Here is a 24,177-nt window from a genome sequence, read left to right as displayed (position 1 = left end):
CTCCCCATCCTAAATAGCTGACAGTGATGAGGATGAATAGCTTTAAATCTCAAGCGTTGCATAGAGCCCATGTACTCTGTGAAGAAGATTGCTGTATTCTCATGTAAGAAAAAAATCAATGTGCAAGAGGAAAGCAGGCTACTCTCGTCTTTTTGCCTGGCTGGTTTTAAGGATTGGCCATAAATTAATGGGTTTGGAGAAGTGATGACACTTCTGCATCTTCTGTGCTGACCAGATTTTTGGTGAAGCAGCATGCCACTGGAAAGCTTCAGTTTGTCAGTCGTGAAATTAATTTGGTGTCTTGGTCTCGGCTAAGAGCCGTATGCTAAAATGTGCTGTACCCAGTCACTGCAGCCACAGAGGATTGCACAAAGTAGCTTGCACTTCACCCATCACCCAAAGCACACACAGCAGCTACTGCATTAACATCACTCCCTGCATTTGGCTTTATCCTTTTATATTGCCCTAAAAATGAACTGTGGAGACTTCGTGTATCATGAGAGGAATTTCTCTCCTTCCTTTTTGTTCCTTGTTAACTGCAGATGAACAATAAAAATGTGGGGAAAAAGAATGAAGAGTAACCACAATGAATCATAGAATGGTAGGATATTTTGAGTTGGAAGGGATCTTTAAAGGTAATCTACTCAAACTCTCCTGCAATGAATAGAGACACTATAGCTAGATCAGGTTGTTTAGCGCCCAATCCAAACTGACCTTGAATGTCTCTAAGGACTGACCACGACTTCTTTGCCTCCTCAAGTTAAGCACCTGCTTGTGAATATGAACCCCAGAGTTTGGATGCTGGGAATTTTGGGGTTAAGTCTCCCCACTCTGGATAGAAATAAATGGAAATCCTACACCTCTTTTTGTTGTTGTGGATTGCTTAAGAGGGAGTCACCTCCTATCATGTTCAGATGGGTTTAAGCCATGTTCCTTCAGCTGTTTTCTCCCTTTTTCTTTCTAATTTATACTGCTGTGAAAGGTGAAGGAAGGTGACTTCAGATATTGCCATTAGAAAGTCAAATTGCAAAAATAAAATATTAAAACTAAATGCCACAACAGAATTGCTGAGCCAGGGAATAAAGAGCTTTAGATGCAAGCAGGGATCTAGCCATGCATTTCTCTCCCAATCACCTATCTCCCCATCTAAGGATTAAGGACTCTGTGTCTTTTAGTTTTGTATCTTCCAGTTCAACTCCAAACACTGCTGAATATCTCATTTTTTTTACTTCTCACCTGTTAAAAATTACAGGACTCTCTTTTATGTGAACCACAGTAGAAAGTTTATCTCTACTTTTGAGATATCTCCTTGTATGAAAGAAGACAGGGAGGGTCTATCATAAATCAGTGGATTATGAATATAGCTTATGTTACCCCAAACACAACTTAGGAATTTGGTGAGTGAAGTAATTTGCTTATAGGGTAGATCCCCTGCTGTTGGAAATTGGTGTAGGTAACTGACTTCAGTGTTGATTCCTATCAGCTGCACATAAACTGATTTCTCATTTTGAATGACTTTCAGACACCACTAAAAATACCTGTGAACAGTATTTCTTTGGTGTGCAGCTTTCCTCTGCCTTGGGTACTTTGCAGAAGCACAAGGTATTTAGCAACCATACTCCAAATGCCAGCATGGACCACTTTTTTTCCTCTTGTCCACCCCTGCAAGAAACCACATTGTTCCTCTATGTCAGAATACAGTCATCCAAGCCTGGTGTTGAGAGCACAGATATTCCAGTGAAGGGAAAAGCAGTCAGATGGAGAGGAGAGGTGGAAGCGTGGTCCTTGTTGCAGGCTGCTGAGAAGCAGAAGGATTTGGAGCCTGGAAACTCTACAGCACAGACGTGGTCTACACCAGACTAGGGCACAAGAATGATGTTCACCACTGCCATCATCACTTCCTTACAGGAGACAGCAGCATATCATTGACATTTCTGGTATGCAGTGGGAGGTATTCAAGGCCAGGTTGAATGGGGCCATGAGCAACCTGATTTAGTGCCTGATTTAATGGTTGGCAGCCCTGCCCTTGGCACAGGGGTTGAAACTAGATGATCTTTGAGGCCCCTTAGAACCTAAGCTATTCTGTGGTTCAATGATTATTTCTGGATGTGGTCCTGGGCAGCTTGCTGTAGGTGTCCCTACTTATGCTGAAGAGTTGGTTGGACTGTTTGATATACAGGAGTATCTGCCAACCTCAACCATTCTGTGATTCCCTAATATCACAATGTACAGTCTTGGTTTCCAGCCTCTTCTCTCTGAGCTTCCCTTTCTTTTCTCCATCCCTCCATTTCCCCTGAAACAGTGGCACAATTCTGCAGCACTGTGTGTGAGTGTAGTGAGGTTATGGTTAAACACTATCATATTAATACCTCTTGCTAATCTTTTTCTCCTGATTCCTGTGGAGTTCAAGCATCTATTGTTATGTTCCATCAAAAAGACTGTCACAAAGGCTTTGCAAGAGCTGTGAGAAGCCAAGGCTTTGTTTCACAGGTAGGTTTTCTCTGTGGGCGTCAGGATGGCACTGTGTTGCAGCAGGGGTTGGCTGAGCAGATGGCTTTGTGCTGCAGGCCCTCTGATGCTTGGTGACCTTCAAACAAGTTGAGGCAGAACCCTGTCCTCAGAGATCTGGGGACAGGAGTGCCACTGAAGTGCTACCTGCTTCTTCCACAGAGTTCCCATCTAAAAAACAAAGACACTGGCACTTGCTGACTGCATTTCATTAGCGCAGTGATAAATTAATCCTTTTGTCTAAGTGATGCTAGAGCTGGTAAGTGGTGCCAGCCTGGCAACCTTGTGTTATTTATTGCCTGGCTCATTGTGCTTCCTAATATCTTGTTTGCTATTTTGGAAAGCATCAATGCATTAAGCAGTGGTTTTCCCCGGGCTGCTCGAGTCTGTCTGCTGAGCTCATGTGCCAAATATAGGGCCATGTGAGCTATACAAGCCACTTTAATTTTTTCCTTTCACACTTGCATTCATCAGTGTTGAACATCATTCACTGTCATATTATGGAAAGTGCTTAGGTCTTTCTGATGTTCGGAACAGCCCTTTCCTGTCTTGGCAAGCATGACTACAAAAGGACAGGCTGTTTCTGCCCTGAGCATTGCCCTCGCTGGCTGACTTCTACTTCTTCGGCATCCCCCACTGCCAGTACAAGCTGGAAGATGTAAGGGCAGCCCTGCCGAAAAGGACTTGGGGTTTCTGGTGGACATGAGCCAGCAGCATGCCCTCACAGCCCAGAAAGCCAAACTATATCTTGTGCTGGATCAAAAGAAGCATGGCCAGCAGCTTGAGGGAGGTGATCCTGCCCCTCTACTCTGTGCTGATGAGACCTCACCTGCAGTACTGCATCCAGATTTGGAGTCTTCAGAACAGAAGAGACATGGATCTGTTGGAGTGCATGCAGACGTGGGCCACAAAAATGATCCAAAGGGTGAAACACCTCTCTTGTGAGAATAGGCTGGGCAGCCTGAAGAAGATAAGGCTCCAAGGTGTCCTGAGTGCGGACTTTCAGTATCTAAAGGGATGCTAGGATAAAGAGGGGTCAGACCCTTTGTCAGAGACTGGTACAGTAGGACTACCTATTTACCCTCCAGCTCAGGCTGTTATAGTAGTCCTGACTTTATTGATAGCCCTGTCTCAGCTTCCTGCTGCACAGGGTCTGACCATGATTGCAGTCATAAACAGTCTTCGACACGTGAATACAGCTTTCATGCTAACATGAACGCAGGACCATCATGATGTCAGATTGAGATTTTTGCATCTTGCTTTTGTTGTTTTGTTGATTTTTTTCCCCTCACCACTGATTCCGCTTCCTGGAGCACTAATAAATATATTTAACAACATGGCATCCAGCATAATGCCTAGAGGCAGCTGACTGTTAACCTTTTGCTATGATGGAAACTGACCTACTTCTAGGAGGCTTTTTTGATGGTTTTGTTTTTTTCCTTCTTCTTTCTCCTTATTTGCTTTTGCACTGACATTGTTTTGTACCTCACTCCAGGTTAGTTACCTTCTATGGTCACGTCAGGAGTGACAATGTCACAGGCCTTTACAATTTGAAAAAAGAATTAAGTGTTTTACACTTTCTTTTTCATTTCCACTGAGCTATTGACTTGTTTAAAGGACTACAGGGATAAGTGAACTGTGATTTTACTTACAAGGCCAGGGCTATCACAGCCTTGCATGTGTTTTGTTGTTTTGTCCTGTTTTAGCCATTTTACCATGAAGTGTAAAGTTTTATTACTCTATTCATCATTCAAGCAGCCAAGACTTTTTGTAAAGCTCAGTTATTTGTAACCTTCAATCTGCAGTAGGGGTTGTTCCTAAATAAAGATTAGATGTTAGCGTTTGCAAGTCAGATGTTGGATACTACTGTTTATTAGGACTTTTTACTGACTGAGGCACAATACCCTTTCCCTAGCTCTACGTTTCCAGTATGTAGATTCCCACACGTGACTTAAAAACCTCATAATAAAAGTATCTGAGAAGACACTTTTAGGACATATTTCATCTGATTTGATTTTAGACATTTGCTGGACCATGAATTCATCTGTGGTGTGGCCTGTTTCTTTTCGTTTGCTGAAGTGCTTGTTGTCTCACTAGTTCTGACATCTATCCATAATCACCAATATCTCTGGTTTTCTCTAGGTAAATACTGGCCAGATTGTTCAGACTGTTTTTTTTTTGTGGATTTTCAAAATTAAAGAATCTCATCTTCCACCTCTGAGATCACCTTCTCACACTGACATAAATTTAGAAGCTTTTGTCACTTGATCTTTACCTATTTGCTTTGCATTGGCCCAACTTAATTTTTTCTGCTTTCTTGTAAGTATAGTTGTTTATTAACAGCAGTGTTTTATTTACCCTATTTGTAGTTAGAGAAAAGATGCATAGTATTGTCTTGATAATTGTGGACTGATGACTGAATGAGTAAATGCACTTACAAACTGTCAGTCTGTGATAATGAAATTAAAGAAAAACAATGTCCTCATTTTGATGCTTAGGTTTAATTGAACAAATGAAAAGCTTTCTATTTAGTCATGCCAGGGTTACCTAAGTAATAGCCTGGCAGGCTGCCCTTTCACCAACGTGACAGTACATTCCACCTATAAAATAGGGAAAAAATCAATTCTAATGAAAAAAAATAATAATTGAATCTAATGTTAATTGCAGATCAGTTCAGGAGAAGGAATTTATTTTGTGTTTTAAGAAAGCTAAGTGAAAATGTGAGCAAGAGAAAGGCTGGCTCATCTCAGGATGAAATTCATATCTTGGACCTTGCTGCTGAATGGTGTAATAATATGCCTGAGATATGACCTTACAGGCTAGCAACAGTATTCTGAATTGGGATAGGATTTCTAGAGCTGACAAAACATTTTTTCTAATTGTGACATGCAAAAATCTTGCAATCTTAAGGATTTTCAGAGTTCACTTCTACAAAAAGAAGATCAACCTGTCCACTCCTAAAAATCTAGGTTTATTCCAAGCTCCTCAAAGGATTGACTTTTTATAATCCTCTAAGTGTAACAAAAGTTCTCAGCAGTGATGCTGTCTTGAAACTCAGAACTCTCTTTGCTGGGCTGTTGAGCAAACCAGGAGTTGCCATTAGGACGCATTCAAAACTCAGTCTGAGACAAGCACCACAACAAAATAATGCTTAGTCCCAATCAAGGGTTTAATCCCAGTGTTTCTTTGATGCTGTATACCTCTTTCCCTCTTCTTGGAAGAATGCAAAATGTTGCTGTCGTAGCAGTGAAAAAATCTCTTTCTTAAGATCAGACTTTGATTCTTTTAGTGAACTAATTCAATTCTTCCTCCATCACATTTATGATCTTTCTTGGGTGTAGATGTGGATGTTGATGCAAGGAGAGAATTACTGCGAGACCAGCTAATGTGTATGTATTTCTCAGGTAAAATTTCTGTTCTCCTGCAGTTTGAGCCCAAATCTAGCCTACTCTACTTGGAAGGAGGCAGGATCACAGGAAGCAAGAATGCAAAGTCCCTTCCCTAGGAGCTGAACAATCCAATTTCTGCAAGAAAGGGAGCAGGGAAATTTAAAACCAGTAGCATTAATGGAGAATTTATCAGGAGAAAATGAAAAGGCTAATAGCCAACTGAAATGCAGCCACACTACCCTGAAGTTTAACTTTTCTTTGGTAACGCAGCTTCACTTTACGTGCTTATAATATCTGTGTGTTAAAGGGGAGAGGAAATCGTCGTCATGTCATCCTCCTTCTGCCCACAAGTCCACAAAGCTTGGAAATAAAGGGAAAGGTGGGGGGCAAAAGAATAAAAGGAAAAAGAACAGAATTAAAATTAGAATGAAGGCCTTCAACTGGCAGCTGTCATCAGCCCTTAGGACAAGTGATAAAATGCTACATTAAAGTAGCTGCAGTGTGAAACGCCATTGACAGAATAACGAGGATGGGAAACTGCTTTATAAATGTGCTTACCAGGATAAACAGATGTGACTGAAGGCAACTCCATTCTGTCACTAAACACTTGAAAGGGCAAAATTTACGGCAGTCCATTTTCTGTTTAATAAATAAATAAATAAACCAAAGGAAAGATACAAAAAAAAACCCCAAAAAAAACAACCCAACCCTGAGAGTCTTCAGAGAGAGGTGAGAGTTCAATGCACATGTCAGGGTTGGAATCAGACGAGAAGCACTCAGTATTAATAAACTACTTTGAGAGTCCAATAAATCTAAATGTGACAGTGTGTGATGGTGCTGAGAAAGAGGGGCCAGTTCCTGACCATGAATACTTGGAGCTATGAATACTTGGAGAAGTATTCACCCTGTGAATGTGATGTGGGGTCTTTGAGAGTCAAAATACACAAAGGGAGATTAATTTTGATTGTCTGCTGAGCTGAGGCTGGCTGACTGGTAGATGCTCATGGAGGCTGCCCAAATTTAATGCATCCTTTAGGTTCTCTTGAGCAGCTGAAGGTTTTGACATTCAAAAAAGTTGTGGACAAGCTGGGAGGGTCCAAAGGAAAGTCATGAAGATGATCAAAGGGCTGAAGAGCCTGCTCTGTGAGGAAGGACTAAAGGATTTATATGTTTTCACCCCTGGAGAAGGCCTCATCACGGTATTCAAGTATGCAGTGGGTGTCTACAAAGCGGGCAGAGGATCTCTCGTTACAAGGAGGTACATGGAGAAGAGAATGGGCAATGGGTTGCCCCGGGAGAGGTTTCTTCTTGATATAACTTATTTATGTTTTTAAGTGAGGACCATAAATCACTGGAACAACCTCCCCAGGAACGTGGCAGAATCCCCATCACTGCAGATTTTCAAGATGCAGTGAGACAGGGTGATGTATAATACCACTGAGGCTCTCTTTTTCCACAAGAAGTTGGACTTGATGATCTTCTGAGATCCTTTCCAGTGTGGGCTGTAATGATTCTACGATCTCTGGCGTGTTAGACAGCAAAGAGGATTCATTCATCAATGTTCAGCAAGAGACAGGGCCTTGTCAGCATCCTGGTGGAAAACAGTGATAAGCCAGTGTGCCTTGGGCAAAGCATGTACTGAGTCCTACAGGACAAGGGTCTCTACAAGAGATTTCATCTGATAAATGTCTGCTTTCAGTATCTATAACTGTCCAGGCAACAGCAAACAAATGCAAATTCATTCATTTTGCTTAAGGAAAGTAAAGCATAGTTCTGTTTTTATTCTTAATAGCCTCATCGTGTTGACATGTAAGAGAATGCTTTGGTTGCATTTGATTGTTTGTATACCCCTACCAGTGCTGCTAGCAGGAGATGAGTAGTTGTTGATGGACTGGACAGAGAACTCAGTCCAAGGGCTGATGCCAAGTAGTTAACAGGCTGCAAGGCTGCCAGTATTGTCGCTACCCAAAAATCAAAGCAATAACTCAGTTTCCTCTCTCCTTTAGAAGTGTTATTGGAACAATGAAACTTTGCAGATGGAGGCCTGAGATAAGTAGGTTGATACCAGTTAGTATTAGATATATATATATATATTTATCTATTTCGTTCTACTCTGTGACATATAATCTAGGGTATGATGGGTGTTCTCTGTGTTGGAAAATTATTCGTTTTGCCAGTCTGCCTTGAAGGAGAGGAGAGGGAGATGTGTGTTGTTGAGAATGAACCAAGCCCTCCTCTTTTCCATTCTAGACCCTTACCCAACTCAAATTCAAACTGAAACAACTCATTGAAAGCTGATTTGGATTCACATATGGGTTTACACTCTTGATAAAGAAGAGATTAACCTAAATTCTTCAAAATTTGCATTTCCTTTGGGGGCCATCAAAGGTGAGAAGGAAGGCAGGACAGTTTTTTGGCTTCTCTACTGAGTAGCTCCTGATTTTGTAAGCCCAGAGGTATGTGCTCTGTCACTGTAGACATGCTTGGCAGTTTCTAAGTGCGGACTTCAGGAGAAGGATTGGTTGTGGTTTGTTTTTACACGCAGCTGATAGATGGCACACTGTTGTTAGGATTCCCTGCCTGGAAATGCTATTGTTCCATGCTAAAGAGGTGAGATGCTCTTGTCTGATTACTGCTGTTTAATGACAGAAAATGTCTTCATTGCTATTGAAAAGTTGCTTAAAGCTTATTGAGTTTTGCCTTTTATTTTTGTGGACAGGGATGTTTAGCAGAGCAGAGATTTGCTGAATTTATCTTAACACATAAGAGCTAGGGGAGAGATGCGTGCTGTAATCAGTTTAGTGACTCCAGCAGATAGGAAGTTTGTGGCTGCTGTCTGAAATAGTGCATCTCTGTCTGAGTTCCAGGGTTCGTATTGATTGCATTGAATATTAGACAAGCACAGTTAAGAGGAATCTTTAAACATCGTCAAATCCATCTCTCAGCTCTAAGATGGGATCAGCTACCCAAATCATTAACTTCTTGTATGAATGTCTTCTGTTGCAGTTTAAGCCCATGAATTTCTGTCCTATCCATGATGGATAAGGAGAACAGATTATTTCCCTGTTGCAGCAGTTTCACATATTTGAAAAGCCTTATCGTTTTTGATACCTGCACTTCAAACTTTTCTAGTCTGTTGAGCTGTGTTTCTGATACCTTCGACCACTCTCCCATGGCTTTTCAATGAACTTTCTCCAGGTGGCCCACAACTTGTGGCTTTGCTCCCAGCAGCCCTAAGATCTTTTATTTTTAAGAACTTCAGGGAAATTTTTTTCCTATTCTATTTGTCTTCTGTAGACCCTTGTATTGAACAGCTGCCCAGGAAAGTGGTGGAGTCACCATCCCTAGAGGTTAAGTGTAGCTGTAGAGTTAAGTGTAGCTGTGGCACTTAGGGACATGAGGTCAGTGGGCATGGTGGGGATGGCTTGACGGTCGGACTAGATGTGATGATCTTAAAGATCTTTTCCAGCCTTAAGGATTATATGATTCTATGGTTTATTATTTGTCTTCACCCTTGTTTCTTATTGTGTTCCCCTAATTGAACAAGATCAGTTTGAATTCTAATTGTGTCTTCTTGCAAATCTAAATATTTTTGAGTTTCACTGAATCTATGTATTTAGTAACCCTCCTCTCTGTTTCAAAATGTTGTTGGATCCTAGACAAACCCATGAAAAACTCATGTCAGCGCATCCTTCCAATCTAGTACTGAAGTAAGGAGAATTACTTTTTAAAGCAATCTGCTAATTCTCCTGTTGTGTTTTGCACAACTGCAAATCATACATTTTACTACTTTTTACAGCAGTTGTACCATTGTCAGCACATGGTTGACAGTAAGCTGACTGGCCTATAATTCCCAGACTTTGGTATTTTGTTTTGTTCGCTTTCTTTTCAAGTCTTATGGAAATTCACTTGATTCCTTGTGAATTTTCAGTTAGCAGCTCTAAGACTGCTTCAGCTATTTCACTGAAATCTTCAGGTTAGCAGTTATGAGTCCCAGACAATTGGAAAATATCTAAACCTTAATCTGAACTCCTCAAGCCTACTGTTTGGCTCTCCATTGACACTAAGCAGAGCCTGGGGAAGTTTGCTGAGCTGTAAATGTAGGTGTAGCAGACATCAACATGTCATCCACAAACTGCTTTATAAATAGTAGCTCTGTCCTTTAGAGGTTTAAGTGACCTAGACTATTTGCTAAGTAAGCCTCTCCCCCATCTGACAATGGCACATAACCAAAACTGACAAAGTAAAGTGAATGTTTAACTGTTTGAACGAGAGCTGCTTTGGTCAAAGGGAGAGCTGTTTGTTGTTCCTATCTGTCATTTCAGTTATTGACTAGTAGTGTCATTCACAGTGCTGTTAAGAGATGGACAGAAGATCTTAGAATATCAGACACTTACTGGTATAGCATGGGTGATCTGCATATGCAAGAGCTATTGCATCTATATATCTATTTAGCAGTTGTATGCACGTATCTGGCACTATCCTGTTTTCCTTTTTAGAAATATATATGCATCTCTGGATGCCAAATATCAATGGCTCTGTTGTTCTCCAACCCCAGAATTTGGGGTCTTCCTCCTGAGAATTGCACTGTTCCCCATCTACCTGTTTGGAATACAGAGTACTTGTCAGTGACTCTTGAATTGTGCTCGAAGTGAAGCAAAACCTGGGCTCAAAATGATCATCTGTTGACTTGCCATACATGTGAGTTGTCTTCCTTGTCTTGCTTCTCCTCAGCTCTTACTGGAAAATGACTCTGAAGCCTTCAACTTACAGTGGTACTGATCTAAATCAATAGGTAGTTTCATATGTTTTTGAACAGCGAAGGTCAAAATACCAGATAAGATTATTTTCTACCTGCCTAGCTAACGAATCATTGAATCACAGAATGGCTTGGGTTAGAAATGACCTCGAAGATCATCTAGTTCCAACTCCCTGCCATGGAAAATATGATAAAATTATATGTACTTTTTTCCTGTGAAAACAACCTTAGAGACCAGATTCTTCCAGTGGGTGGCAGTAACAACAAAAAGCCAAAAGAGGAGAGGGTAAGGTGTGGAGAAGACACAGCAAGCATGAAGTAAAACTTTGCAAGCAAGATGAAAGACATGACAAAAGCAAACAAGGAAGAAGTGATGGAGTAAATAGCAACTGGAACAATAGATGTGAATGTCTAACATATCTAAACCCCATAATGAAGAGGAACTGATGGGGAAGAACTGCTCTGGACAGTGAGATCAATGTGGCTATGAAAGTGTAATGAAGGAATTCATGGCTTAAGTAAATAAAACCTGTGAAATCTCAGGCATTTCAGAGTGAAAACACAGAGAGAAAATAAAGAAAAACTGTGGATGGCACTCCAGATGTGATCTTGACTCCATACAGGGCAAACTAAGAGTTAAACTAGGTACTAAACTAAGAGCATTTTCTAAATGCATCTTGACCACCAATCAGCATGAACATATGGATATGTTATCCGCAGGGTTGGTGGGCCAAATTGCATTTTTGGAACATTTTTGTCTCTGAGAACAGTGACTCAGAGGATTCTCCCTCTTTGCAGTGCTACTTACTATTTTGTGGACTCATCTCACTGGTTTAAATCTACTGCTTTCTGAAGGTGCCTGTCTCCCTCTTGTGCCTACTGAGGAAGCCTAGGGAAACTTTTCTTCTGAGTGACTCTGCGATTGTAGGGTGTAAGGATTTGTGCCTTTCTAATTTCTTCATACTGACAAAAATGAAGGACTTGCCCTGAGAATCTCAGAGCATATTGCAGAAGTCAATAGAATAACTTTTCTAGACCTCTCATACTTTGCAACTCACTCACCTCTGAGATACAGGCAAAACGCTGCTCAATTAGCATGATGTAAGTCACTAATGTAGTTTTAACCAAGACATGGAAATTTCCATCAGGAAAATAAATACAGAAAGTTGAAAAGTAATGCAAATGGCCATACATTTTTCAAAATCTGCCTAAGGCGATGTTTATCTGATGGGAAGGTGTGTAAGAAATGAGAGAGAGCTGCTTGGGCTAGTTTTTTTCTATTAGAAATTTGGAGGCAATCCAAAGGGAAAGAGATGAGGAAGAAGTATTACACATAATTTATGAAGAGAGATTACAGGAATTTACCAACTGCAGGCTCAGAAAGTGCAGCAGTGATTAGTTGAGCCGTGATGACTGCATTGAGATACTCGATGTGTAATAGCGCTGAAAAAAAGAATAGAATAATTTAAAACATTAAGCTTGAAAGTAGTAACAAATTACTAGATAGTAACTAGAGACAGATAAGTATGAATTAAACATTAAAAGTAATCGATGAACAATGAGATTAATCATTTTGGATATAATGGATACTTCTAAAAAGAAGCTATCTTACATGCAGAATGGAACCTAAAGCTGTATGAAGGTTGTTCTACAAAGTCAGCTCCATCAAGTCTGATTTTTACAGGATGTGTGAACTGTCAAGCCTTCATTACCTAAGCCTCTAGCTGTGCTTTAATTAATTGTCCCTCAGGTGCCTTTACTCAGCATTTATTCCTTTAAGGAAGCCTGCATTACTGGCTGAAAATACACAAGGTAAGTGTCAACAATGTAGTCAGCAGTCCACAGAGCTGAAATTTCAAGTAGTCTGCAAAGAACATACTGTTTGTTTTTAAAAATACATAGGACAAGACATAGCATATCCATTTTCTTTTATATACAGATGATGTCTTCTATTTCCCCAGTTTTTACCATTAAGGACTGTCTGAACTTTGGGTAGAATTAGGATATGTGATGACTGTTCTGGAGGCAGAGGACAGATTCTTCCAACATTCAGTGACATCTTTAAGAGGCAGCGTCCTCCCTGCATCAAAGCCATGGTTTCCACTTGTGCTGAAGATTGACTCCAGACTCTATTTAAAGTACAGCTATTTTCAACATTAGAACTGGCAATATAGAATCATTAAGGTTGGAAAGACCACTAAGATCCGCTAGTCCAACCATCATCTCATCCCCATAATGTCCACTAAACCACATCTCTCAGTGCCACATCTATATGTTTCTTGAACATCTCCAGGGATAGTGACTCCATCACCTCCCTGGGCAGCCTGCTGCAATATTTCACCACTGTTTCTAGAAGAAATTTTTCCTAATATCCAACCCGAACCTCTTCTGGCATAGCTTGAAACCATACAGCAGAAAATTGTGAAAAAAACACTATGTATTGTCACTCTTCTTTTCTCCATTGTCTCTTTGTCTTACCCTTTTCAGTTAAAATTAGATATGTATTTTTTTTAATTTTGCAAGAATAAATAGCGCACCTAAATAAAGGAGAGCTGCTGAATGCAGCACTTCATAGCTTCAGATCAGACTCTGCAATCACTATTTTACTTAAGGAAAATAATTGAGTGGCAATTGATAATACATGACAGTTTAAGATTGCACTAATTGCTTGATTTCCCAGAACACTCCTAAAAAGAAAATGTATTTCTTCATTGTATGTTTCTGGTTAAATGACCCTCATGGAAATAAATCCAGAGTGAAGAATTAATAGTGCTGCAAACAAAGAGTAGAAAAAGTTGAAGTTTTTGTCATAATCTTTGCACCGTTACGATTTCTGAAGATAACATACTGCCTGCAATAAACTACCTTTCCTGGGGCTGGTATCAGGCAGTGAGATAGATTACAGCTACTTCCCACACTACTTGTATTAGTTTATATACTTCAGCCCAGGGCAGAAAGTAGGTGATGCTAAAGGAAAACTCAGTGTGTAAGATACTGAGTTTGGAGTTTGGGTATGAATTTCCATATCTTTGGTCACTTAGTTCTTGGAAGATCTTCTGAACAGCTGCAAAAATGTTTGGCTGTAAGTATTAAAATGACTTCATTTTTTTCAGAAGACTACATGTCCCCAGATAGCATTCCTATGGCAAAAATAAAATAAAATAAAATAAAATAAAGTAAAATAAAATAAAATAAAATAAAAATAGATTGCAGTATGAAGCCATGTATCTCCCTTCTTGCAGTTTGTCTCTGAAGAGACCCATGGCTCATTGGAGCAGTTTGGAAGCTGATATAAAATAACCGTATAATGCAAACTAATAGTTCCTGGTGGACAGGTATCCATGTCATGAACCAGTTCATGGCAATTGCATCTAATCAGTGTGTTTATTGCCCAACTCTTGCAGAAGACTGAGTGAGCTGTTGCTGATAAAAGACTGTTCTCAGATAAGGCAATGGATCATTATGGGTGGACAGCTCTTCTCCAGTTGATATGGCTGTTTTTATGTCTGTTTTGTATTTCATTTTTGCTCTCAGTGCATCAGACCAGCAAATTTCACAACCCCTGAAGCTGTGACTTGTATTCTAGTTTTTAATGGTATAAAACTTCAGAAACTTTCTTCATCACTCGGCATTTCTGTTTCCAGAATATGAATGCCACAATATCAGCAATTCATTATCTCTGTTTGCATTTATTTTTTCTGTATATTTTATTCATCTGTTACGGCACCAATCTGCCCCATAAACATAAATAAATTTAACTATGGAATGCTCCTTGCAGGAAGGTGGGACAGATGACTTGCGCAAAAATCTCACAGGACAATTTCTGCCATAGCAGAAATCAGAAACAGTATTTCTAGCCTGGTAGCCTTTTTCATATGCAGCTCAATGCTTTGTTGGAAACACGAGATATTGATCTTTCTTTGGTTGCAGAGTAGCTAGAAACTTGCTTATGGGAGAGTAAAATGTTGGGTTTGTCATTTGGACATGGATAGTTGTTCTGTGACATGGTCCAAATAATGGCATAAACTAAGAAGCACGTAACAACAAATAATAGGTGTGACCAGTCTAACAGATTTTTAATGTTACGACTTCCAAATGTGTGTTATAATATCCCGGAGATTTGCACCAGCTGTGACACGAGACAGTGAGGAAAGGGAAATAAGATGGTGGCATTCCCCCATATGCAGAGGAGTGCTGATATTCTCCCCCATGATTGCCCTGATGGAGACATTCGAGATCAGGCTGGATGGAGCTCAGAGACACCTGTTCTAGCTGTAGATGTCCCTGTTAATTGCAGGGATGTTGAATCAGTTGGCCTTTAAAAGACCCTTCCAACTCAAACAATTTTATAATTCTGTAGTTGTGAAAGTAATAAAATCACTTCCCTTTCAATTCACATAGGGTGTGGATCTCCTATAGCTTTCACTGTGGGCAGTGAGCAGTTGGGGACTTAATGACTTTCCAGGGGAAGAGGAGAGAGTTGGAAACGGAGGAAGGGCTTTGCACAGCAGAATGTTTAAATCCACCTGATCTCATCCATCACAGATGAGTTTTGAAACATTCATCTGTTTGCTCTGCACCTTGACTAATAATTCCTTTGCTCTCCACACAGATGTTATTTCTTGGTTTTCTGATAAGAACCTTTCTTGCTTGATATTAAAGAATCATGGAACCATAAAATCACAGAATAATAGAATGGTTTATATTGGAGGGGATCTCTAAAGATCATCTAGTCCAACATCTTCCTATAGATCAGGTTACCCATGGCCCCACCCAACCTGGCCTGGACATCTCCAGGGATGGGGCATCTATAGCTTTTCTTGACAACCTGTTGCAGTGGCTCTAGAGCCTTCATAGTAAATAACTTCTTTATATCTAATCTAAATCTCTTAGTTTAAAATCATTAGCCCTTATCAAACTATATTAAATATGAAACTATTGTCCCTTTGACGTTAAGATAATATCAATACAACATTTGTTGTCAGGACTAAGCAAAGGCAGACTAATATTTGTTTGTTTGCCTGTTATCAGAACACATCAGCATCCCTGCTTATCTTACAACAGAGCGATTAGCTAGGAGAAACATGTGAAATTTAGGTTCTGTTTTGCTCTACTGTAGACTGAAATAGGTTATGTTTGTGTCTCTGCAATCTGCTAATCCTTAAATGCCCAATTAACACCTGCTGTATGTTGGGGTAAGTAAGATCTTAAAAATATGAGTGTATCTATATATATAGTTTCTGTTTGTACAAGAGGATGTGTTTTTGGTTGGGTATACAGGAATAAAAGTGTATGTATGGCTGTATGAGTGCTCGCATGTATGTGCATATAAGAAGCCAAATAATTTTAATAACTGCTGTCTTTAAGTATAATTTTGGATGTAGATTAATTAGAAGTTCAAAACCCTGGTTAATAAGATTTTTTTACACGATCTTTGCTACTTCCTGGTATGCTTCAGATTCCCAAATATAAAGGGAGGATACCTCTTTCAAATCAGAAATATTGATGAGGTTCTCCATTAACTCATCTCACATTTCCACATCTAACTGTCTTTGAAAGGTCAAAGTATCTATTCCTATCATTTGTAGTATCCCATTTCCCTGAGACACCAGTTCACTTCTAACCTTCAGCATGGACTTGGAACTGATAAAGTTCCCATGAAAGAAAATATCTGTCCTAAATAGTCTGGGATATATACAAAGAGATACTGAGAGATATGGAATATGTGGAGGATAATGATAGCAATGCATATTTGTAGGTGATGTGATTTAAATACACAGTTGTGAAGCACCAAAGAAAGGTGACTAAAAGATGCTAACGAAATATTCACAGTTACATTCTGTAGCACCTTCATGCTCTTTGTCACACCTTTTGGCTGGTATCACAAAAGATGAGACCTATTATTAACACAAGGTGTCAAGACAAGTCTTCAGACGTGGTTAGATGGCTAAGGGGAGAGGAGCTTTCCAGGGGAACCACCTGTCAAACAAAATCCTCTTCAGATTGCTGCTAGTCAGAAGGCACTCTGAGGGTGATTGAGAAGGTGACTTGGAGGTCTTACTTCCAATTCACTTAAGATCATCAATAAAATAAAGGGTAATCACATGATGTGTGAGATGTCCATTAGGTGGACAAAGGGAAGTGAGCTGCATTAAATATGTTGATACCTTTTCTGTTTTTACCATTTTTGTTGTTCCTGCCTCTTCTTCAAATATGCAGTCATTTGGGCTTCCCAAGTGCCACCGTTGCCCTCTTCAGTACACAGAAATTTGCTCAAACATTTGCAGTGAGGAGGGTACGGTAGGTTAAACATATCCTTGAGTCAATGCTCAGATCATAATGAATTATATTTCCAGCTGGCTGTTCTGAAGATCTCTGTTCATCCCTGTTGAGGTCTTCTCTGCTAAAGCCTCGCCTTTGCCTTAAGAGATCGAGGCATGTCATAGAATCATAGAATGTCTTGAGACTGGAAGAGACAGACAAAGATCATGAAGCCCAACTCCTGGCTCCACACAGGACCACCTAAAATCCAAATCCTGTGTCTGAGAGCTCCTTGAATTCTGGCAGCTTTAGCTGTGCCCACTGTCCTTCAGTGCAGCATCTTTTCCTGACACCCACCTGACTCTCTCCAGATGCACCTCCATGCTGGTCCCTTTGGCACTGGAACTGTCACCAAAGAGCAGAGCTCAGTGCTGCCCCTCAGCTCCCTTTGAGGAGCTATAGGCTGCCATGAGGCCTCCCCTCACCTCTCTTTTTACAGCATCACTGTTTGGCTTTTGGTGGTCAGGAAGAATGTTTATGCCATATTTCTTGATTCCTCTGTCCCTGAGAAGATACAGGATTAGCATGCTGAATCTACGCACAACTATTTTAATTATGCAGTGAAGTGCTACACCTCCCAAGATGACACCACCAACAAAACAGAGAAAGCACACAAAAGAGAGCAAGTGAAAGAAAGTAACTCCCTACAGTGGCTCTTGTGCTGTCCCAACGGAGATCTAATTCAGTCTGTAATTGCTGTTCTATATAGCTTCTGCCCTCAAAACAATTTTCTGCTGGTCTGCTGCTGCTTAGGTTGAATCACTTTGATTTATAGAATGCCATTTTTTTTATTCCCAGCCACAGACAAGAGAAAAATATTTGTTGAAAGATTGTTACAGCAAGATTTAGCTTTTGCACACCTAGCATCAGAGAAGCTTGCTGACTTCTTATATAAGCTTTTTCCTATTCCTTCTTCCCTCTGATTTTAAGAAGAGAAAGGGATGGACCTTGCATGAATTAGTTCTTCTCTTTACTTTTTATACGTGATTCGTATGTAGTGAACCAAAGAATAAGAAATGCCCCAGTAATATTGCAAATATAATAGTATATGTGGAACATCTCAGCATCTTTTTGATCAAACGTAGTATACACTACAAAGTGTTTGGGCTTTGTGGAGTTTTTTTCTGCCTTGTTTTCCCCCTCAAGAATCATAGAATCATTAAAGTTGGAAAAGACCACTTCGATCATCTAGTCCAACCATCAACCCATCCCCACCATGCCCACTAACCATGTCCCACAGTGACACATGTATGCTTTTCTTGAAAACCTCCGAGGATGGTGACTCTGCCACCTCCTTAGGCAGCCTGTTCCAGTACCTCAGGATAAGTAGTAAGGTGGGTTTTTTTTTATTTTGTTTCATTTTGGGGGCATGAACACCTGGACATAATATTACATACTTCCGAATTTACTTCAGGTTTACTTTATAGCTTGTTCCAAGGTAGTGGGGCAGAATGGCACCTCAGTTGTAGATTTCAGCATCACCTGAACAATTAGCCAGCAAATAGTATAGATGTTATTTAGTAGTTCTGTAAAATGTGAATGGATAGTTTGCAAGTACACATATATGCCCATATGCTAAATAGAACAGACCAGTGATATTTCTGATGCTATTTTTTACTCAAACTTAATCAAAGATCCTTAAAAGCACATGTGACTTATCCTTTGGGCTGACATCGATAAAGGATTCTGGAATTTTAATAAGTAGGACAGAGAAAATATTGATTGTACATGAGTTTTTTGCATCCTTTTCCAGAGAGCATGTTTCCCCTTTCTGGTTTATTTAGTGTTGTTTTTGTGGTTGGAATACAGAAGTGTCCTTAGAATATGAGTAATATCAGGACTATGTTCTAAGTTTTCTGTATCAATAAATCTTCAGCTCATTAGTCATGAAAGTGGAAGTGAGGGGAGGTTTGCTTATTTGCTGTCTTGGTGACTATCTCAGTAATGTTCATTCTGTGGGGAAATAGGCTGCTGGGATTTATGATAAGGTTGTTCCCATCTTGGGAACAATGTCTGAGTTTTACGACTCAACTTGTCCCCAGATTCATTTTTAAAATTTTGAGATTGTAGTCTTGCTGAAGTAAAAAATGGGAAATGTAAAGTTTCAGTTTATCTGCAAACTCGTATTTCTAAAAGTTACTGTGCAAGAGTTGGAATTTAAGAAATTTTCCAAATTCTGGGTACTTTGCAGTGACATTCTTCAATTACCAAGTCAGGTGAAATTACTCGTTTAGTTTTTCCATAATTGCCTAGTGCTTTCTGTTCAGAACTTACTAAACACATTTTCTCTGTCCAGAGTAAATGCTCCAGTTCTTTAGAGTTCCAGATTCTTCTGTTTTTTGTTTTTCTCACTTACGTTGCTTGTTAGTTGGCAGTTCTCTATTTGCTTTGGTTATCTTTATCGCATGACATTTATTTTCACCATATTCTGACTGTATTAATGACTTGTCTTACATAAACTGCTCCTTTGGAAAAAAAAAAATAAAAACATGAATGATTTAAATCTGTCTCCCTCTTGCTGCCGAATGTAGGGTCTGAATTGTTGACAACCAGTCGAGGCTGATGTTGATTAAAAAACAAGAAACTCCAACCCAAGTAGCTGGCAGGAAGAACACATTTTTGAAACGGGCTGCTGTTATACTCCCAGTTTTGGTGGAGCCAAAGAGATTTATGAGGAGCATTATTTCACTTTGAATTCTGCATACTGTGTGCAAAACTGGGGAAACCAATGCAATTTGATTTTGTTAACAAACTCTGGTGCCTGGCAAGTTCAGAGGTACTTCATGATACAGAAACTTGGCAAGGAGAAGCAGAAACATAGCTGCTAGGTATATGCCATTATAGATGTCTTTATTTCTAGCTATTTTTCTTCCTTTTATTTTTTTTTCGTTTTGTTTTGCTTACATATATCAGGTGCTTGGAAACTTCACATTGCCAGGTTAAATTATTCAGCAGATTGCTTGCTTCAGGTCAGATTGCTTTGTACTCTATGCCTTACAACTGCCTCTGTTGTTTTTTCTTACACTGAGTAGCCACAGTTTTTCCTTCCTACCACCTCAGAATCTGGTTTTAAATAACCCATATTTGCCGAGCAATGATTTTAAGCATTGATACAGTGATTTGAAAGAGATCTATACGCTACAGCCACAAAGTTGTTCACAACTACTTGAATAAAAATGACAAATGTGAGACATAACAATTCATATACAGTGTGAATTTCCTTTCTCATTCCTTCCCTTTTCCTCCCTTCCCTTCTCATCATAATATCCCGGGATCAGCAAGCAGACAGCCCAATTCCTTACAGTAAATAGCTGAGGAGGACTCTCGTGGACCCATCTGATCTTTGTTAGACCGAATTGCCTACATAGTTTACTTCAGTGGAAAAACTGAGTGGAGGTGTAATTCAATATATTATAATAGCCTCCATCTAACCTAATATATGTACAAATAAAAGGACAAGTTTTAGGCTGTGTTCACTTGAAGTGCTTTAAAAGAAGCGGAGCAAAACAAAACAGGCTGATTGAAGTGCAGAAAGAATTTTGTTTATGTTATTTGTAACAGAAACTGAAGACTGATGTCAGAGGCAGTTTAACCAAGAGAGACAAATGAGCATTCTGGGCTTTTTTTAGTGTTTTGTTTGTTTGCTTGTTGTTTTTGTTTTGGTTTGTTTTTTTTTGTTTGTTTGTTTGTTTAATATTTCTTTAATCATCTTTTACTAAGCAGTTAAGTGAGAGCAGAACAACACATTCAAGTTAATTGTCATTTATTCACATTTTATTAAACCTTCTTCTTTCAAATATTTTTACAAAAAAAAAAAACCCACAACTCCTCCATCCGAAAAATCACAACAAATTTCTCCTCATTCCTTGGCAGTGATTTATGACCACTGGTCTGTTGTAATCAAAGTTACTTAAACATTATTGCTTTTAAAAAATATTCTACAGAATTTAAAAGTTATGAATAATACCATACATAATTAAAGCTTCATTTAGGCTGACAAGTGAATCAATGAAGTGCATTTTGTGATGCATTACCCCATCTTTGTTTGCAGGTTTTGGTTGTGTTCTTTCATTTTTGTTGTTTTATTATGATTTCTCACAATTTTTTTAAGTCTTTTGTTTCTCTTACTTCTTCAGTTATTCAGCATTTTGAATATATCCACAAATTCACATTGGTACTCTCAGGTTTTATTGCCAGTGATTGTGATTCTATTGCATTTTATGATTAAATGTTCTGCCACTTAAATTCTTATAACAAACTTCAGAAGGATGTGTATTCATTTTGTTATTCATTTCCTAAATTTATCCATAACAAATTCTGAATTCTTTAGAAGCAGGATGGAAACAAGCTGACTTTTTAGTATGATGGTAGAGTTGCAACAGAATCCAAGCGAACAAATTAATTACTGTGCAATTAGCCCTGGGAGAAGCAGGTTCTTCAGAGCACTTTCAGCATTTCAGAAAACATCTTGATCTTAGATATTACATTAGGCATATGTTGCTGCTCCTCTGCTGTGCAGATGTAATAATGCTTTCTTGGTTGAGCTCGTGTTTGATTTTAATTTTATAATTCTTGTGTTATCCAGACAATTGATTCTGTGAGTGAACTAAAGTAAAGAAGTCTGGTTTGCTGTGCCTTTGTATGTGTTGTTTGGATTTTTTGGTATCCATCAACTTGTGAAATATTTATAGAATGAATGTACTCATATTTCTCTATTTTGGATTCTCTGCTGTCTAGTTGGCAAATTTTCCTTAAACCCATTTATCTCCTCCTTCCATGAAATTCTTAGAAACTTAATATTTTTGTGCCACTCTGTCAGATATGATTGCAATCTGCCAACAAAAAGTTTAGAAAGTCAGGAGTTGGGGATGTGTGTATGAAAGGATGGAAGGAAAAGCTGAAAAGACATGTTAGAAGGGCGTGAGAACTAAAGATAAAGTCACAAAAGTATGGATTAATGCCTTCTTCAGCTTACTGTACTGGTAAGACTGTTCCTCAGGAATCTCTGGGTTCTGAGAGTAGAGGGAAGGTCTAGAGCAAGGAAGTTTCTTGATGATAGAATATCAGGCTGAGGGGCATTTATACCAAATGAACATACCTTCATCCTTGGAGACATCCATAGTCAAGCTGAAGGAGGCTCTGGTCAACCAGACTGAGCTGTAGATGTCCCTGTTCACTGCAGGGGAGTTGGGAGTTATCAAGGGTCCATTCCAACTCAAACAATTATATGATTCTGTGATTAAGTCCATGAGACCTGATTGAATGAACCAAAAGCATTGGAGTTTTCCAATGTCATTGTGAGGCCACTCTTGATTATATTTGAAGAATAGCAATCAGAGGATGTTCCCAAAGACTTGAAGAATGCAAATGTAACTAACTAACCTGATAGCTTTTTACCATGAAATGACTCACCATGGGTGAGTGTGAAGCAGAGCATATTGATTATCTTGACCTCAGATCCTCGCTGTTGAATAGCAGGCGGTTATGCTGAAATCATAACAGCCTTGATAGGCTGGGGAAATATTCCGTGGAAGAAACCTCATGAGATAGAGTAACTGGAAGTGACAAGTCCTGCCCCTGGGGAGAAATAACTCCAGGCACCGTTACAGGCTGGGGACTGGCTGTCTATATGGAAAGATTGCAGAGAAGAGGTATTTTCTTCAGAAGTCTCTTTGAACCAGGCTCCGAGCAACCTAATCTAGTTGTAGATGTCCCAGTTCATTGCAGGGGAATTGGTCTAGATGACCTTTATAAGTCCCTTTCAACTCAAATGATTCTATGATTTTGTGATTCTGTCGTAAGTACAGATGGGCAGCAAGCTGAAATTGAGCCATCAGTGCACCATTGTGGGAAAGAAGGCCAGCAGCATTCTGGGCTTCTTTAAGCAAGAAGCATTGCCAACTGATCAGAGGAGATACTCCTACCTCTCTGCTCAGCATATCAGAAGTGCTGGGTCCCCAGTACAAGGAACACATGGATATACTGTTGCCCAGTCTATGAACATCCTTGAAGATATGCAAAAACAAGTGGATTGGTTCTGAGCAACCTGCTTGGAGCATTGTATTAAATGATTTCCAGAGATTCCTGCCAGCCTCAATGTTTCTGTGATTCTTTAAGTAGTACAGCTAAACTAAATGCATCCTGCTTGAGTGTCTTTTTTTTTTTTTTTCTGCTCTGCTAATGTTGCCTTACTGGTAGTGCATCTAGCAGTGTCTGCATTATTATAAGTGTTATTGCTAGGTTAATTGTTTTTATAAAAGGCAGTGACATAAAAAGTCAACATATGCTCACATTTACTCTTGTATATGGTAACTGTTCAGATAATAGGGAAACAAAGTCTCTGGAGACTGCTGTCTTAGAACTAGGAAAATGTCTGGGTTTAATCTATTAATTTTACTTTTGGTACATTAAGAAATATAAATTAATCCATTCATCAAACACAGCCTGATTGATGGATTGATTTCTTGATTGTCTACCAATAAAGAGATTCAAATTCAGTGATTTTTTTATTGGATCAGCACCAACTTACAAATAATTTTTTTACCAAATAAATGCTGTCCTAAAAATGGGCTTCTCCTATGTAAGAGTCTGGATGAATGGTTTGCACCAAATATATCTTCTTCTGAGAGGTTTGCAGCAGTTGTTTTTATTGTTGCTTTTTCCCTCTTAGTATTCTGCAATTCTGAAAAGCAACCATAAAATCATATCATTCTACTTGTTTCTTACAGAAAACTTAAGTCAACTGGCTTACTTAGATCCAATAAACTGTGGCATTGTTTAATGGTGTTTTTGATTTACCATGGGTGTATGGAGCACTGGGTCTTTTTCTTTTAATTCTGCATAGACATTTTTTTTTTCTTATTCTTTCTCTTATTTATTCTTTTTCCTATTTTTTTCTCTTTTTTTCCTTTTTTTTTTTTTCCTTTTTTTTTTTTTTTTCTTGTTACGAAGCTTGGTTACGAAACATGTCTTTTATGTTTTCTGTCTTTTCAGAGTGACATGCTGGATGTGAACCAGATCATTAAAGACCTGGCCTCCATGGTACATGAGCAAGGAGACACAATAGGTAGGTATCACTGCTGAAGTATGTTTTTTTGTGCTCCTAGGCCATTCCGATGTGTTGCTGTATGTTCTCTCAGAAGAAACTCTGATGCTGCTATTAATTTTCCTGTGTTTTGTGCATGTTGTAGCCTTAGTGAT

The 24,177-nt window shown here is 39.2% G+C and overlaps 1 protein-coding gene across 12 annotated transcripts in view; it reads left to right on the top strand.

Moving 5' to 3' along the window:
• Nucleotides 1-24,177, top strand: part of TSNARE1 (t-SNARE domain containing 1) — a 469,319-nt gene that overhangs the window by 260,753 nt on the left and 184,389 nt on the right. For all 12 annotated transcript variants that reach the window (XM_085221765.1, XM_085221753.1, XM_085221755.1 and 9 more), the window contains one exon: nt 23,971-24,043. In XM_085221765.1, coding sequence (XP_085077891.1) covers nt 23,971-24,043 — 73 coding nt within the window. The remainder of the gene's footprint in view (nt 1-23,970; nt 24,044-24,177) is intronic.

Source organism: Meleagris gallopavo, chromosome 3 (genome assembly GCF_905368555.1).
Source record: "Meleagris gallopavo chromosome 3, MGAL_WU_HG_1.1, whole genome shotgun sequence".
NCBI lineage: Eukaryota > Metazoa > Chordata > Aves > Galliformes > Phasianidae > Meleagris > Meleagris gallopavo.
The sequence above is the reverse complement of the archived record's forward strand: the minus strand, read 5'-3'. Positions and strand labels throughout refer to the sequence as shown.